The following is a 16,085-nucleotide window of genomic DNA, read 5'->3' on the forward strand; positions in this document are numbered from 1 at the left end:
TTTTTTCATTTCCAAATTGGCATACTATATATATATATATTGCAACTTGTAAAAAAAAATACCTCCTAATAGAGGTAACATTTTTCAAAGTATTCTTTGGTTTGAATTGAGTGGGATAGGGTTATTATTGCTATCCCTGTCCTCTTTGTAATGATTTACAAAGATATTTAGATATGAAGTTAGAAACAATCTCTCTAGGTCAGAGACAACAAGAGGAACACAGTATCCCAGCCACACTTTGTTCTGTTCGAACATCAAAGTAGTCAAAAGTATTTCCAAGGTAACTGTCAGGTGAAACTGTTGGTTTAACATCTGAATCATTACACATTTTTTTAAATTCATACCCTTTGTTAACCCTTGTCCCCTTATTCTAAAAATCTGGATTATGCTATTTAAATAAAAACATTTGAAATGTGTCCATTCATTTGATTTTTAAACTGTTGTTGTCCTACCTTAAATTCTTTCTCGATATTTGCCAACTTGGCTAATTCATTGCTCAGCTCCAGAGCAGTGTGAACAGGATCTTCACTGGAAAGAGATAGATAGGCTGGACTAGCCAGTCCCTTGTAAGCATTAATCCTGGACCTTGAGTGGCTAAATGAATCATGCTTTTGCTTTTCCATGCAATCATTGCATTTGCAGAAATAATCATGGGGCCTCTCTATCTTTGCTCCTTTTACTAATAACATATGCACAACTTCATATTTCTGGCAGTGAGCAGCAAGAATGATGGGTGTGATGTCTGGGGAAAACCTTGTGCCATCTTCATCATAAGAGTAGAAATCATCATCCTGTAGTTCCTGTTCACATGGACTTAGGGTGAGTCTTTTGTTTGCTGCAAAGGCAGGATGATTTAGGATGGCTTCAACTATCCTTACATACCCTTTACTAATTGCTAAAAGCAAGGCATCTCCAATCCGTGCCAAGTTTTCTTTCTTTAGTAAAAGCTCAGATACTTCTAAATGTTCATTGCCTACGGCTAGCTGCAAGGCATTCTGTCCCATGTAGTCCACACAGTTGACATTCAATGTTTTTGACTCCTCCAACATTTTCCTCACGACTGGAATGTTTCCATATTCTGCAGCATCCAGAAATCGTTCCTCCTCAGGGGTCAAGCTTGTTCCTCTGTTGTTAAACATAAATGCAGGACCACGGACAGCTTGTCTCCTTCCCTTTTCCCGAATCATGGTCACTCTCCTTACAGATGGGCTGGCCTCGTCTGCTCTAAAGAGGAAAAAAGATAAAGTGAATGCTACAATCAACACAACAATATTCACTTGTACCCCCTGCTTGTATTTTGTAGTATTGACCCAAACAGTTATAAAGACAAATTGTTTGGCATATATACCCATATACAAAAGAGTAGAATTATTTTCCAGTAATTGCACGAAAGGACAAATGGTTAACAAATGGATTCTTCAAATCTCTCCATCATTTTCCTCACATGAGCATTGAATGATTACACATTTTGAAAGGCATGTTGTTTCATTGTCTCAGCCTGTTGGCAAACTTTCCCTGCTAGCTAAATTCGTTGTTAATCTAATTATTGTGCTCTGATCTGATTTTTTCGTGCACATACAAAGAAAATAGGTTATAATAATCCATGCTAAACACCTAATATTACCATATGTGAGTCCAAAATCTTAATACCTCAAATAGAAATGTTTTATTTGTATGATCAGCATAAGATTATGCTATTATAGGTGTATAAAATAATAAAATAATAATATTTGATTATTAGTTCTCATTCTGGAACCAATTAAGCCTGAAGTTTTAATGAAGATTGTAAGGTGTTGTCAGGTAGTTTTATTTATGTTCAAGGTATAAGATAAATATGTATAAGTGGTAATTTCAAGACTGGTCATTTACTTTTTTTAGCTTGATATTTTTGCATTTGAGGACTAAAGAGAATTAAAAAGGTACAAAACAAATGTATAATCCACAGTATAGTATAGTAAACTAATAGTAAAAAAAACAAAAAAACATTGACACATGAGGAAACAACAATACAAATTAATTTGCCATTACAATCAAGAGGTAGTACTAACAACTGAAAACAGGATCAAGGTGTATTGGATGTGTGGCCTTGGATATGTGGCTTCGAAAGAGTAGGTAACAGCCATCTTCATTAATGATGGTATCTAAAAACAATTCCTATACTTCAAACCAGGCCTCAACCTACTCTGGTCATTTATCACGCCTAATATTACTTCGGTAAAAAACTATATCACTAGTCACTAGTGGTGTCAAATACATGGCTACAAATAAACAGGTTTTCATTATAAAGCAAGCTATATCATTTACCATATACAATATTAAAACAAAATAGGAAAACGATGTGCATTATGTTGAGCTTTTATAGGAAAGGAGATAATATAGGATAAATGTCACTCTATTATAATAATAAATATATTTGCAGTTAATTATTCCTTATGGAAAAGTTACAATACTCATCCATCTGGGTCCCAAAGCAGAGAAGCATCTATTATTTTGTCTATAAATGTCATGTCTGGTGTTAGTCACTTGGGGAGCAAATGAAAAGATACAATAAAAATGCACAGCAAACTAAATACATGCTAGAGGCAACACAAAGAGGCTAGTTTACAACATAAGGAACAGGTATTGAAATGGCAAATTCTTGTACGTTGCTGATATGTTGCAAAAGGTAACCTTGAGGAAAATAAATTTGTAGAGAGCTTTATCAGATGTAAAACTCTTTTTTCATTCACTAATCTCTACGCATTGCTATTGATGCCCTACAAGTGTACTGGGTGTCAGCTGAGTAAATTTATTTTTAAATTTATTTTTCCCTCAATTTAGAAATGATCAAAAAATTCTGTATATGGCCAGCCATATCGAGTCTAACAATTTAAACAATGGAATTACCAAATTCCTTTCTAGCTGCTTTATTAGATGAATATTTCCAGCAAAACAGGATACACATGCAAATGGTATACTAACTACGTCCAAAAAGTACCATCATATTGGGGCTAATTCAGCAAGCACCCAACTATAAATGTTGCCTACAATACCTTTTACAATTGTTCAATTTGCAGAGAATTCAAAATGTCATTGTTGAACAACAGCAGATACCTTTCAGAAATGGTGCATGGGGTTGGGCCTCTGGATGCTGCAAACAGTTGTTTAACAGCGCTGCACACAGATACAATTTAAGATTATAACGCCATCTCAATGCAAATATAAATTGGCAAACTAGTGAACTGCTTCACAAAAAGCTAATAAGTCCATAGTTGCATATCTATTTTTTCTATTTATTATTCTTTTTTTGTTAGTGACAAACTTCCCATAGGTTTTGAAATGGTAAAATATGTAGTAATTAAAATAAATGTAATATAACATTTACCATCTTACAGAGGCAAAGATTTACTTTGATAGGGGCTCTTGGATCTTTAAATAGACTAGTGGAAAAAAGTATAAAAGTTAGGTCTTTTTTTCTCTAAATTCTCCTTTGACAATAAATTAGTTGAGTCCCTTTAATGAAAGCAATGTAGGAATTACATCAAATGCTCTATATTATAGTATGCCTTAAGCTACGTACACACTTCCAATTATTATCGTTGTTAAACGAACGACGAACGATCCTGCACGATATCTACGAACGATCGTATAGCACCGATCCTGCACATAGAGATAACGACACGATCGTTCGTAGATATTGTACACACAATAGATACGATCGTTTGAGCGACAGAGGAACTATGTGCACGACAGGAAAGTGAACGAACGTTCGTTCATTACGCATGCTCAGACCATGGACGATCAACGAACGACCGTACACACGAACGATGTTCAACGATCGTCGTCCAATCCGATTCGCCGGTCCGGTCGTTCTTTTCCAACGAGTTTCCTCGTTCGTCGGCGTCGTTGGTTACTTTTTTACGAACGATTTTTTGCCCAATCGATCGTTCGTCGTTCGATTGGAACGATAAAAATTGGAAGTGTGTACGCACCTTTATACAGCCGTTTGGAATTCCAAAGTAAACTAGGTTTTATCTGTAATGAACAGAGGAAGAGGAGAAAAGACTCTAGACCAGCTATCTTAATGTTAAGTCTTTAGGGGAATTTGGTAATGCACAATGATGTGAGATAGCTTGATAACAGTACAAAAAATGGAAAAAAACTATATCTAAGAGAGCTGGACAGTGGAAAATCAAATGGTATGAAGATGGTAGGTAAAAGACAGTGGTGTCTCAGGCCTCTCTGTCATTTGAGAACAGTCTTTAAATACAAATCTAGGCATAAAGACTATTTATTATGTTGCCATAAAAACTACATAACGTCCTTTGCAGGCAGAAGAGATCACTTCCAAGTTAAGCAGATATAAAACACAATGGTTTCAGATAAGGAGCTGGAGGCATTGTCATAACAGCACTGTCATAAGGTCCACAGAAAGAAGATTGTAGATGCATATCAGTCTGGCAAGCAATTATTAGCAAGAAAAAAAATCTTAAAGCTGTATAGGTTTCAAAAGGCTGGTAATTCGTCCAAGACTGGCTTGCCCAGCCAATCTAGCCACAAAACTGTCCATTTAATGTTAGATGCAGTCTCCAAAGAATCCCAATAATAACACCAGCAATAGTTAAAGTCAAAGTACATGCATCTACATATTACACTCATTTCAATTGCAACAGTGCCAAGAGAAAAGCATTTGCTGTCCAAGAAGAACATTAAACAAGGTATATGATTTGCCATTAAATCTATAAGCAAAGACCAGTCACTTTGGAACAAATGTGCCAACAGCATTTTAAAACAAATGCTATGATTGTGTGTTACTTTGCTACTTAGGAGCACAGGCAGTTTGCAGTCATCATGGTCAGTCATGTAGCTGTCTGGGTCCTCTTCCTCTTTAATCTTCTCAGTTCTGGATAATGCAGAAAGTGGTGCTGACATGCTAGCATGAATGTGGCTTATCAATACAATGTGAGACCACGGTACTGTGCTCAGGGGACAAGACCATGACACCCTGCATTTACAGTCTTTTTCCCGTCTTGTAGGTAAAGTCATGGTTGGACCAAAGATAAGTTACTTTAGGGAACAGCTAAAAATTGCAGGTAAGTATCGCAGTCAATGTATTATTCCCATGCAGTGGTAACAAACTGCAGACACCATTTTCTAGTATTGATGGTTTTTGAAAGATGTGCACACCATGTGTACCAATATTGTTGAATTTTAAAATCTGGCTTGGTACAATGTACATGGTATAAGGTAGAGCTGTATTAAAAGCAATTTTGTTATGAAAAACAAGTGAAACACACAACACTGAAAAACACTGTAAAAAAAAAGGATCTCCATAAAGTATCTGGGTATTTCTAAAAAATCCGAAGACAACACTAGGATTCGCCATACTAAGGATCCAAGGACTTATCTTTGATCAAGAACCCCTCTTTTTGTTAATTGCTGGTAAAATCATTGTGATCACAGTGATCTTTCTGAAGAGAAGTCAAATGTTTATTGTTTATACATCAATACTGCATTTCTCAATATTTGGCAGAGGACTGTAATACAATTGGAGAGAGCGCAGCAGGGTGCAGCTTGTTCTCCTCCTTCTCCTGTACTCCTTACAGAGCCCTAAAAGATAGCAGCGGGCTAGTTATGAGACAATGAGCGCTGTCACATGGGAAAGGAAGCAATTGCTCTCTTGTATCCAGAAACACTGCATATTATATACACTCCCAGCAGACCATCATAGCAGCCATTAATTGAAGTGACCTTTTTGGACACAGAAAAGGATCAGTTTAGGAAACAGCAGAGCAATGGTATATTGAAAATGTTTTGTTTCACAATACTTGTCATTAACTGTACAATGAAGTATTGCATTTATAGTATAATAAATGTTCTGGTTCACATTTTTACCAGTGTTTTTAATTGGAGAACATCTGATCTTAAGGTGAGCTTATTATATTTTCACTTCTCATAAAACTACTGACTTAAAGCAACCTTCTTAGTGTGGATACCAGCTACACTGATTTCATACTGGTAAGGGTCACTTTGTAACCTAATAATGAGCAGATTTTTTCTACTGTAACAGATACATATAGTAGCTTTTTAAGTCTGTGGAAGCACCGCATATGTGAGAGTTTGAAATATTTTTTTAAATAAAAATACATATAGAATATAAATATATATATCCATAGGGTTATCTGAAAATGGAAGGTCATTAAGGAATACTGGAATTAAATGAAGGATTGTACACAAAAATTTTGCTTTTTTGGGGGTCTGTTTATAAATCAGTGAATCTAAAACTCACTGAAAGATTCCTGGTGAAGAATCACTTACTGCAATTGAAACACATGGACTTGGGAGATTCTCTCCCAGAGAATGTTTCGGTGCATGTCAGATTTTCTGCTTTATAAATAGATCCCAAGTGTTTCTGGTGATTTCATGTCCAAAAAAAGTGTTCCCATTGTTCTCTTCTTATTCTGGACTCACAATTTTGTTTAGAAGATAATTCAGGTTTATTATGGTAATATAGGACTTTATTTTCCACAATTGGCATTGCATTATATATATATATATATATATATATATATATAATTTATTTTATTTTTCACAGAACTGATCTATATTTTTCACTGTATTTTTACACATATTTTTTCCTCTATATGATCACATACAATGTAATCCTAGCTCTTCTCTACATAAACAGCTAGATTAGTTAAACCATAAATTTATTATAAAAACACACAATACAATAGAACCCTAAAAGGATCATGTTTAAAAGTGTTTACATTTATTTATTTTTTTACAGCAGATTGACCTCATTATGTTAAATTGCATGTCCTTTCAGTGCTCGAAAGGAACTTAGGTATGCACAGGGCATCATATATCACAGTGATCAATTAACATTTAGAATTACAGATGAAAATATTCAGGAATTAGGCTCTGGCTCTACACTACCTTGTAGAGGACACCGGAAATACACATGCAAATTTTTAAAGTAACGATTAAGTTTATTCCTAATTACACTTGGCAGTGTGTCAGCATGGTTCAATAAAATCTAGGATTAGCACAGTGAGAAGGGATATATAGTCTTTGCCTGCCTGTTCTGCATTTTTCCAAAATAACAAATGGAACCATTTGTAATCCTGTCTATTTTTTTATATTTTGAGGGGATTATGGTGAAAGTGCAAGATTTAAAGTACCAGGTATATAATAAAAATGCTATGGATAACAACATAAATTTTTTCGTCCTAGTGTAATTCATTTTAGAGCCACATATCTTTGATTGTGCTAAGAACTTTGTGCACCGGCAAGGCATCAATATGCATTTCAATAAACACTTTCTTGGTGCAAGCCAAGTTTCTAGCTTGCGCTGACTGTTCACTAAATTTTGAAAAAAAGAGTTTGCTGAATCAGTAAAGGAATAATGAATGAAGAAATATACTTTTACCAATCTTCCATTAAGCGTCAAATAAAATATGCAGTATCTAATACATTTTGGCAGATAATAACAATTTATATCATTTGAAGTTATTAATGAGTGACCCAAAAATCAATTGGCCTGGATAACTTGCAAAACATATTTAACATTATAAAACAAGCAAAGTTCAATATGGCATGACTACTATTGGAAGCACTGGTACAGGAACAGGGGCTGCAACTATCACAATGATTTAATGAAGCTCTCCAAGGCTGGAGAAGATACACTTTCATCAGTGCACCTGGGTGATTACACAAATCTGGAATGAATTTCTTAAAATACATTTGCTGTTTAAAAATGTTTTCAATCCTGACCAGAACCATTACTGGTTTGTTGGATCACCCAGATTTACTGATGAAAGTGTATATTTTATAATAGTCTATCCAGCCTTAGAGAGCTTTAATAAATCAGGCCAATTGTGAGATAGCAAGATGGGTGAATACTGACAGGGAGGGGCTGCGTCATGTATTTAGACCCATAGCAATAAGGGGCGTGCTATCAAGAACTGTCTCAAGTGGTACAGTAAGCTGCATAGCTAAGTGTTCATTTGGATATGAAGGAAATAGTAGGTAAGGTCACTGAGAGTATCTATCACTGGAAGGGAAGGTATTCAACTGAAGAGGGTCTCCCACTGGGGAGGAAGTTTGCACTGTTGTAGAAGCCTACACTGGAGGGCACATTCTGCACTGAGGAAGTGTCTTCAATGGGGGTGGTCTTTGAATGAGGGGGTCTATCACTTGGGGGTCCGCACTAAGTGGGCCCATCCCTGTAGGGGTCTGTCATTGAGGGGCATCTGTACTTAAGGGGAGTCTGCATTAGAGGGGGTATGCAGTGAGTGGCATCTACACAAAGGAGAGGGCTGCAATGTTTGAGTTTTTCCCGAGGAGGGGGACTGTGTTGAAGGGGATTTGCAACTGAGTTGACACTGTGGCGGGCATGGCACTAAGGTGGTTTGTCAATGAGGGGGGTCTGCAGTAAAGTCTTTCACTGAGGTGGGTCTGTGTCATTGAGGAGTCTGAGCTGTGCTGCACGTAGATGAGGTGCAGAGTCATGGCAGAGAGGGTGCAGCATGTCCAAATTCTGCACTGGGGCCCATAGGTCTGTAGCTATGGCACTAGCTAGAGATATGCCCAAATGTTAAATCAAATTTATTACGCAGGACTGGAACTGTCTCTGACCATCTGGTAATTACTACAACAAAAAGAAAGGCCATAGAACGGTACCAAACCCTAAAATTATTTATTCAATAATTATTATTTAATATAATAATATGTTTTTTTGACAGTTATTAAATTACAAAATAGGAAAAAAATTCTATATGTAGTAAACAGAAACTGGGTATAATTATCTCTATGAATGGTGATTGCAATTGTGATGATCAACAGCATGACATGCAATATGCCCTCACCTGAACCCAGTGTTTCTCTGTTGCAGACGTTCTTTAACAAGGTCCAAGCTAGACTCATTGCTCACTGTCTCATCTTGCACTACAGGTCATCTTAGGCTGTAAAACTAATGTATGAAATTCCCACCTAATAGTCAGAATTTAGCTGTACAATGAAGTATTGCATACCAGAATTTGACTGGCTATACACATATTGCATATATATATAAAGATGTGCAGTAAGCAGTAAAGATGAGACAGATAGGAATTTGTGTAAAAGGCTTAAAATTCATCCAAACCCCCAAAAAACTAGAACTAAATATATATTTACCAGACCATATACGTGGTGGCTAAAATTAATTTTCTTTTCAGACCTAGAACATTTTTAGCTAGTACCAAAAATACACATTGATTTCTTAAGTCCTTATTATTAAAAATAATCCAAAAAATCTTATCTCTTTTTTTTTTTTGTAAACTACTAGTCCTAGCAATCTACCGTGTTATAGAAATAAGCAAAGGCACACATCTTGGATCCAAACTATGGCTTGTACCATGTGTTATTCGAAAGACTACCAAGTAAAAATGCAGCAAAAGCATAAAAAAAAATGAAGCCACTATAACTAAGGACTAGTAAACTGCAATAGAATATATTTGTGTGTGTGTGGCCGGGGGGGGGGGGGGGGGGGGGGTTACACTTTAATAGAGAATAAAGGGACAGTTAAAGTAACAGGTAGAAAAAATGCACTGCACATAGTAGAGTTGTGAAGGATGTCAAGTTGTAAGTGTAGTAGGAAGATTCTGCAACTGATGTAGAGGTGAAAAAGTAGGTATGTAATAGGAGAGCATGAAGTTCCGAATAGGAAAGCTGCATAAAACCCAAGAAGTTGAAGAAGTTGATGGTTATTTCTGATGACATTTTCTAAGCTGTAGTCATTCGTTGCTATCTGTCTTTGCCCAGCTAGTGTTGACTGTACACTGTTTGCTAGCATGTGTGTTCAAACTAGTAAAACATTTTGTTTTATATTAACTTTCATCACACAGACTATCTGTACTGCTAAATGTTTCACATTGATGGATTTTGAAATATAAATAGGGATTCACCACTATAAGCCTAAATATTACTTTAATCTACATTCTTCACATTAATGTTTGCCCTTCTTGATGCATGGGTCAAAATCCATCACTGATGAAGCTTCAGTGTTTATGGATTCCGGAGGAAAAAAAATCCCTTTTTTTATCAAAATATGAATAATCTCTTCTATTCCACTGCCATCTATACCGTGAATGATTTAAGAACGAAACGAAAAGAATACTTCCACTTAGTAAGAGATAAAAAAAAAGAATATTTTTTTGCTTTCTCACAAAAAATAAATACCCTTATCGAAGCCTGTAATGGGAAAATTAATAAATCATGGCAGATATTCTCACCACAAACTGAATAGAGGAGCCAATTGAGTGAATCATTCAGTGGAACTCATTTTAAAGCTTGTTCTTCTTCACTGCCTTGTCTTAAAATATCAAATTTGACAGAATGTTGAAGCTGCATATTAAAGATCCTTAAACATAAAACTTTTACAGGGCATCAAACGACTATGTGAATTCCTGAAAACATTTGCTGCAGTTTTTTTCTAACGTTCACAAGATAAAAGGTTTGATTCAGTTAAGTTGGGCTGAAACTGTTTTTTTTTTTTGAACAGCTAATAAAAACTAAGGTTAGCTTACATAAGAAGTCTAGCAGGCTGCTAAGTCTTTGCTACCTATGGAAGCAAGGGGGGGGGGGGTAAGTTACTATCACCTTACTACAGGATCACCTAGTGCCATTCCACTCAGCAATAACAATTCAGCTCTATTTTGTTCATGATGAGCTATGTTAGTCTGCTACTTTATTAAAGTTCTTGGACAGACCGGATATCCCCACCCTCACCTTCCATCAAGTCTCACTTCTTCTAGTGTAATTAGGGTTTGGTCTCTGCACTCCTGCTTTTATTTCAGCAGGGTGAGAAGGACCTCCCTTCTAATCCACATTAGTCAAGTCAGATGAATATAAAATGTATTTGTATCAGAATACTCAACAGAAACAAAGAAAACTGCATTTGGCAATCATTTGACCCCTCTCATTACACTGCATTAAACAGCGATACACAAGCTGGATGTGTAAAACCAGGATTAGTCACATAATACTGTAAGCTTCCAGGGGGAAAAACTAATAACAGCTTGTCACAAATACTTTAGTAGATTCTAAATGGTCTTAGTTTGCATAAATATATTGCTAGTAGTTGTACCAGAATGTGGCACATTTCAAGCAGTCAAGCTTCTGTTTTATTTTACCTCCTAATATAAATAACCAGAGAAGAATGTGCATCCTGAACATTCTTATATCACTGATTTTATAGTGTGATTTTTTTTTACTGAAAACTGAACGAACATAAGAATGATAAAATTAGCTTTTGCTGACACATTTAACTCTCATGTACCATATAGGGGCATTGTGGTACAAAATCATATGCCCCCCCCCACAATGCATATAACACACCCCAGTGCATATATATATATATACGCAGACAACACCCCTAGTAAGGGCAATGTTCTGTAGGCTAAAAGAAGTAACCCACATTGCTGCAGTGACTGGTGGCCATGGTGAAAGGTAAGTTTAGCGGTGAGCCTCATCTTTTTTTGCACACTTAAAGAGAGTTTTCATGTGCTAATAATATTAAGCACCATTACCTTACACAATCCTTAACACACACAATCTGTGTTGTCCTGACCCCTCTTCATTTCAGCTATTCTGTCTTCAGTCATTTGGTCCCAGGTTTTTGTGTGTGAGTTGCCTCAAGTGGCCGAACGCTAGTCCATTTAGTATTAGTAATGTGGTTATACAGTGTGTGGCAGGCAGGGATGTGCACTGAGAAACCCCCTGTCCGTGTTGAAGTTTACTGTTCTTTTCTTACTGTGTTAATTTCACACAAACTTCGATACCAGTAGAGAACCTGTGGAGTCACAAAAAACTTCAAAGAATCATGGTACTACAGAGTTGTACCTCCTGTGCTGAAGATGTACAGACACAAAACAAAGCAGCTGAGGTTTGTGATTTATTATATTGTCAGTAGTAGCAGAGAAGAGCTGATAATAAAAGTTAGCATAGGGTGAGGCTATGAAGCAAGTTTTAGATTTGCTCAGCGTTAAGTCTTATTAGTACTGGCCCCTGAAACATTTATTGTTGGCAAATGGAAAATGTGAAATAAGCCCATGTAAACAGTGATAGCATCCAAATGTTCTGCAAACACAAATACAGTAGTTCTTTTGAAGAAGGTCATGAAAGTAAATTGTAAACTAAAAACTATATGCCCTTCTTCTAGAGGAGAGGTCCCCAACCCCCAAGCAAAGGAGTGGTGCAAACAGGACCCTCCTTACACTGCTCTGCAACTAGTCAACGTGACAGCAAGAATGCGAGTAGAGGGAGCGTGGGTGGCCCTTCTTACATTACTTACGCAAGAGCTGCTGAGAATAAGAGAGCAGTGTAAGCTATACACATACCACCAGCCCCAGGCTGTGGCTAAATTTTATTAAATGTTACTGGGCCCTGCTGACAGAAAGGTGGGTGACCACTAAACTTACACATTAAGCAAATCAGTAAATCAAGGTTCAGTTGCAACAAACTTTAGTTATAAATATGGTATTCAAATCTGTTAAAGCTGAAAAACATAATTAATATAAATACCACAAGATTATAAAGAAAAACATGTACGTAACTATGAATTTGACAATGACTTGCAAGTAAATGTTCTACATATTACCAGCAATGGAGCTTCAGGGCACAAAAACCAATTTAAAAAATATCTTCCAAAATGCATTGGCATTTCTATCTCTTGTCTTCTGGCAGAGATTCTACTATGGTCAATTAATGAATGTCTCTGTGGTAAATACCAAAAAAATAAATACATAAATAAATAAACTCAAAAGCAAGGCATTTAAGGTAAAAAGCAATGGATTAATTACTGTTTAGTTATGAAAGTCAATTATGTAATGTATTCTACAAATACAATCTCCAACACCTAATTATCTTGCACAAATAAGGACTAATAGTTAATGTTAAAATATAAACATTCACAATCAGTGTTAATAGACATTTGCTACATAATCTACATCTACGGTATGTACATTCCCAAAGTTATTTATTTGCTGAGCATGCAGGAAGAGAAATGCAGAAGAGATCAATGAAATCAATATCCAGTACCTCTAACACTAGTCCACACAATGCTTCAATGCCCCTATATTCCACACAGTGGAAATGATTTAATAAAGCCCCCCAAGACTGGAGAAGTTAGAATATTATAGGTGAACCTGGGTGATCCAACAAACCTGTAATTATTTTTTTATGTGTTATGTGTTATGTTTTGTAGTTGGCAAATGTTTTTAATCCTTGACCAGATCCATTCCATGTTTGATGGATCCCCCAGGTTCACTTATGATAGTCTATCATATACAGTCTTGGAAAGCTTTAATAATTCAGGCCTACTGTGTCATTAACTATATTAAATACAGTAGTGCACATTTAACACAACATTTCTGATTACCTGTTCAAGGAAAAGCCCATTTGCTAATATATATGTTAAACACACAGTGATGCTATGAATTCTTTAGGGATACAGCAAGGTTATTTGCAAGATCTGTTTGCCACTAAAGAATTTGCATTTTTGCATAATATGAGTGTGCCAGGGGGATTGTATAGTCATATTTTTCTAATCTTTAACGAGCCTATGTGACTCTAAAAATGAACCCTATCATCATCCAAACACTGAATCTAACCTATCAAATCACATAACATTACTATATCACTAAACAAGCCCATAGCAATGCTTCCCTATGGGGCAGATTGCTTTTTGATTCCAAATAGTTTACTTTATTGCAGGATCTCTCAATGCCAGGAACTACCCAGCCCACAGTATATTAGTGTGGTGGCCAATGGGAAGAATGCCTCCTACATTGCTGGCTATTGGGAAGAATGTCATCTTTACAGATATCCAAAAAGTTAATTGGCGTCACTTAAACTGACTTAGAGGCCCTAATTGCTCAAGGAACTGGAGTATCTCTCTGGATTAAAAATATTTTTTTTGTTAATAAAATCTAAACCCCCCCCCCCCCCCTCGTCTTTACTAGTGGAACAGTTACTCTACAACTACATTTATTCGTCAGATAATGTGGACCACAAGAAGTGGGAGTCATAAGTATCCAGTATAAGGCATTTTCTTAACTCCATGATTTATTTTTTAGCTAAAATTTTGTCATGGCATTTCAATCAGGTATTTTGAAGCTTGGAAGGGTGCCCATGTGTACAAAAAAGTTAAAAAACAGCAATGTACTAGAAAATTCACTATATGTTCAATATATTTAAAAAGCAATAAATTATTTGAAAACGAGTACCTGTCACATCCCTAACAGCAGCAGTGAGTTAATGAGTCATTTTCATGATCTCCATGATCTGATCATTAATATTTTTAAATAACATTTAGATATAAGAATGCATTAAAAATTCAAAGTATAATTCTAATAACTATGCAAGCTTCCTGGAATCAAAGAAAAGGTCTTTCAATGTCTGTCAAAATCTTAGTGTTTTTGTCATTTCTGTGGTAACAGACTTGCTAGGTTAGGGTAACAATATAAAATAAAGACATTGATTACAAAACCTTACACAAAGGATAGTCTCTGCTGGAAAATACAGCAATTCAGAAATCCGCAAGGTTTATAATCCCCCGATTGTATTAATGTGGGTATTATAGTATCTACACAAAATAACAATATAGTCTATAATAATGCAGTTCTTCTACAGGGCACGATGCAGTTCACCATACATTAACCTATTTCTCACTGTCTCTTGGATTTGCATACAAATAAGTACAAGAAAGTATTACATTTTACTGTATAGTAGGGATTTATAAGGTTATCAAGGGATAAATAAACGAATTGTTTGATAACGGGATGCAGGTACTTTTAGTGGCAGTGCTAGGTTTGAGAGTATGTTGAACCAGAAATTGGCCAAAGATGATGAAAAAGACATAACCCTTACAGGGGAATCTAGAGTGCATAAACATAAATATATATTATATTAATTATAATATTATTATATATTACATAACCTAATAGCCTAAAGTATTGAAATAAACATAATAAAAAAGAGAAAATGAAAGAGGACCCAAATGGTAATGAGAACACTAGATTATTACAAGAGGATTGCAGGAAAAACAGAATACCCATACAGTCAAGCTGTTTAGGCCATTAAAGCTGAAATCTAAGCACACAACTGATGTCCATACAGCAATGCCGAAGACATGCCACAAATACTCCTATACCAGGGAGTCTTTGTTTTGCCCTGCTGCAGTATTACTAAGTATATAATGCACATATTATTCACAGGTTTTATTTCTCCCACATCTTGGGGCAGGGCAGGAGATGCAACAGACTGATCAGATCATCTTTCTACTACTTCTCTGCTATCACAGCCTTGTGAACACATCTGCACTGTAGCAATTATGAGTTCCCTGTCCTATCCCTGCCTATACAGTTTGAGCTCTGCTTTACAAGGGGATTGAAAAAAGGGTGTTATCTAGCCAAAGGTCACACTGCTTGCATCTAAAAAATACATTTAGTGATGTATTAATGAACACATGCATTCCTTTATGTATTTTTCTATCTGCCTGGAGTTCTGCTTTAACAATGGGGATAGAGTATGTCCTCTAGTGTCTATGAATTCCTACATAAAATATTGTCATGAAACTGGGGCTCACCAATTATGTGAAAACTTGAAGGTCATGCAAAAATGAATGCAATATCAGTGGTTTTACATTAGTAGTTTTCCACGCCCCCCTCCTTTACTTGTGAAGAGTTCCTGTTTATTTTTTGCAACAGGCTTTTTCCTTGGACACTTTTACAGTAGTTCACAGTGTACAATGTTTAATTTTAGATGTGGAATATTTATATACATATTCACTAAGGAGAACAAACTGTTATTTCTAATTAAAAAAAAAAGTTTTAAGATTTTTTTTTATGTGTGTCATCTAATTAAATCAAGAACCTTATCTGAAGCTAATAGCCAGCAGAACTTCTTTATAAGAGTCTGCAGACTCATACTGGCCTGTCCTAGAAAAAATACTCTTCTTCACTAGTTTCATTCACAATATATATGGTAATGAAATTAATAAACTGCCTTAAATTTAATTTAAAAAATGTACTTCTTATACTAGAGCTAGCCAATATATACAATAT

The 16,085-nt window shown here is 35.8% G+C and overlaps 1 protein-coding gene across 1 annotated transcript in view; it reads right to left on the reverse strand.

Moving 5' to 3' along the window:
• The window catches only part of TRPC3 (transient receptor potential cation channel subfamily C member 3), a 101,852-nt gene that overhangs the window by 74,681 nt on the left and 11,086 nt on the right, over positions 1 to 16,085 (reverse strand). Inside the window, exon 2 of the mRNA XM_072405789.1 lies at positions 453 to 1,224. Within this exon, the coding sequence (XP_072261890.1) occupies positions 453 to 1,224 (772 nt within the window). The remainder of the gene's footprint in view (positions 1 to 452; positions 1,225 to 16,085) is intronic.

This window comes from Pyxicephalus adspersus, chromosome 3 (genome assembly GCF_032062135.1).
Source record: "Pyxicephalus adspersus chromosome 3, UCB_Pads_2.0, whole genome shotgun sequence".
NCBI lineage: Eukaryota > Metazoa > Chordata > Amphibia > Anura > Pyxicephalidae > Pyxicephalus > Pyxicephalus adspersus.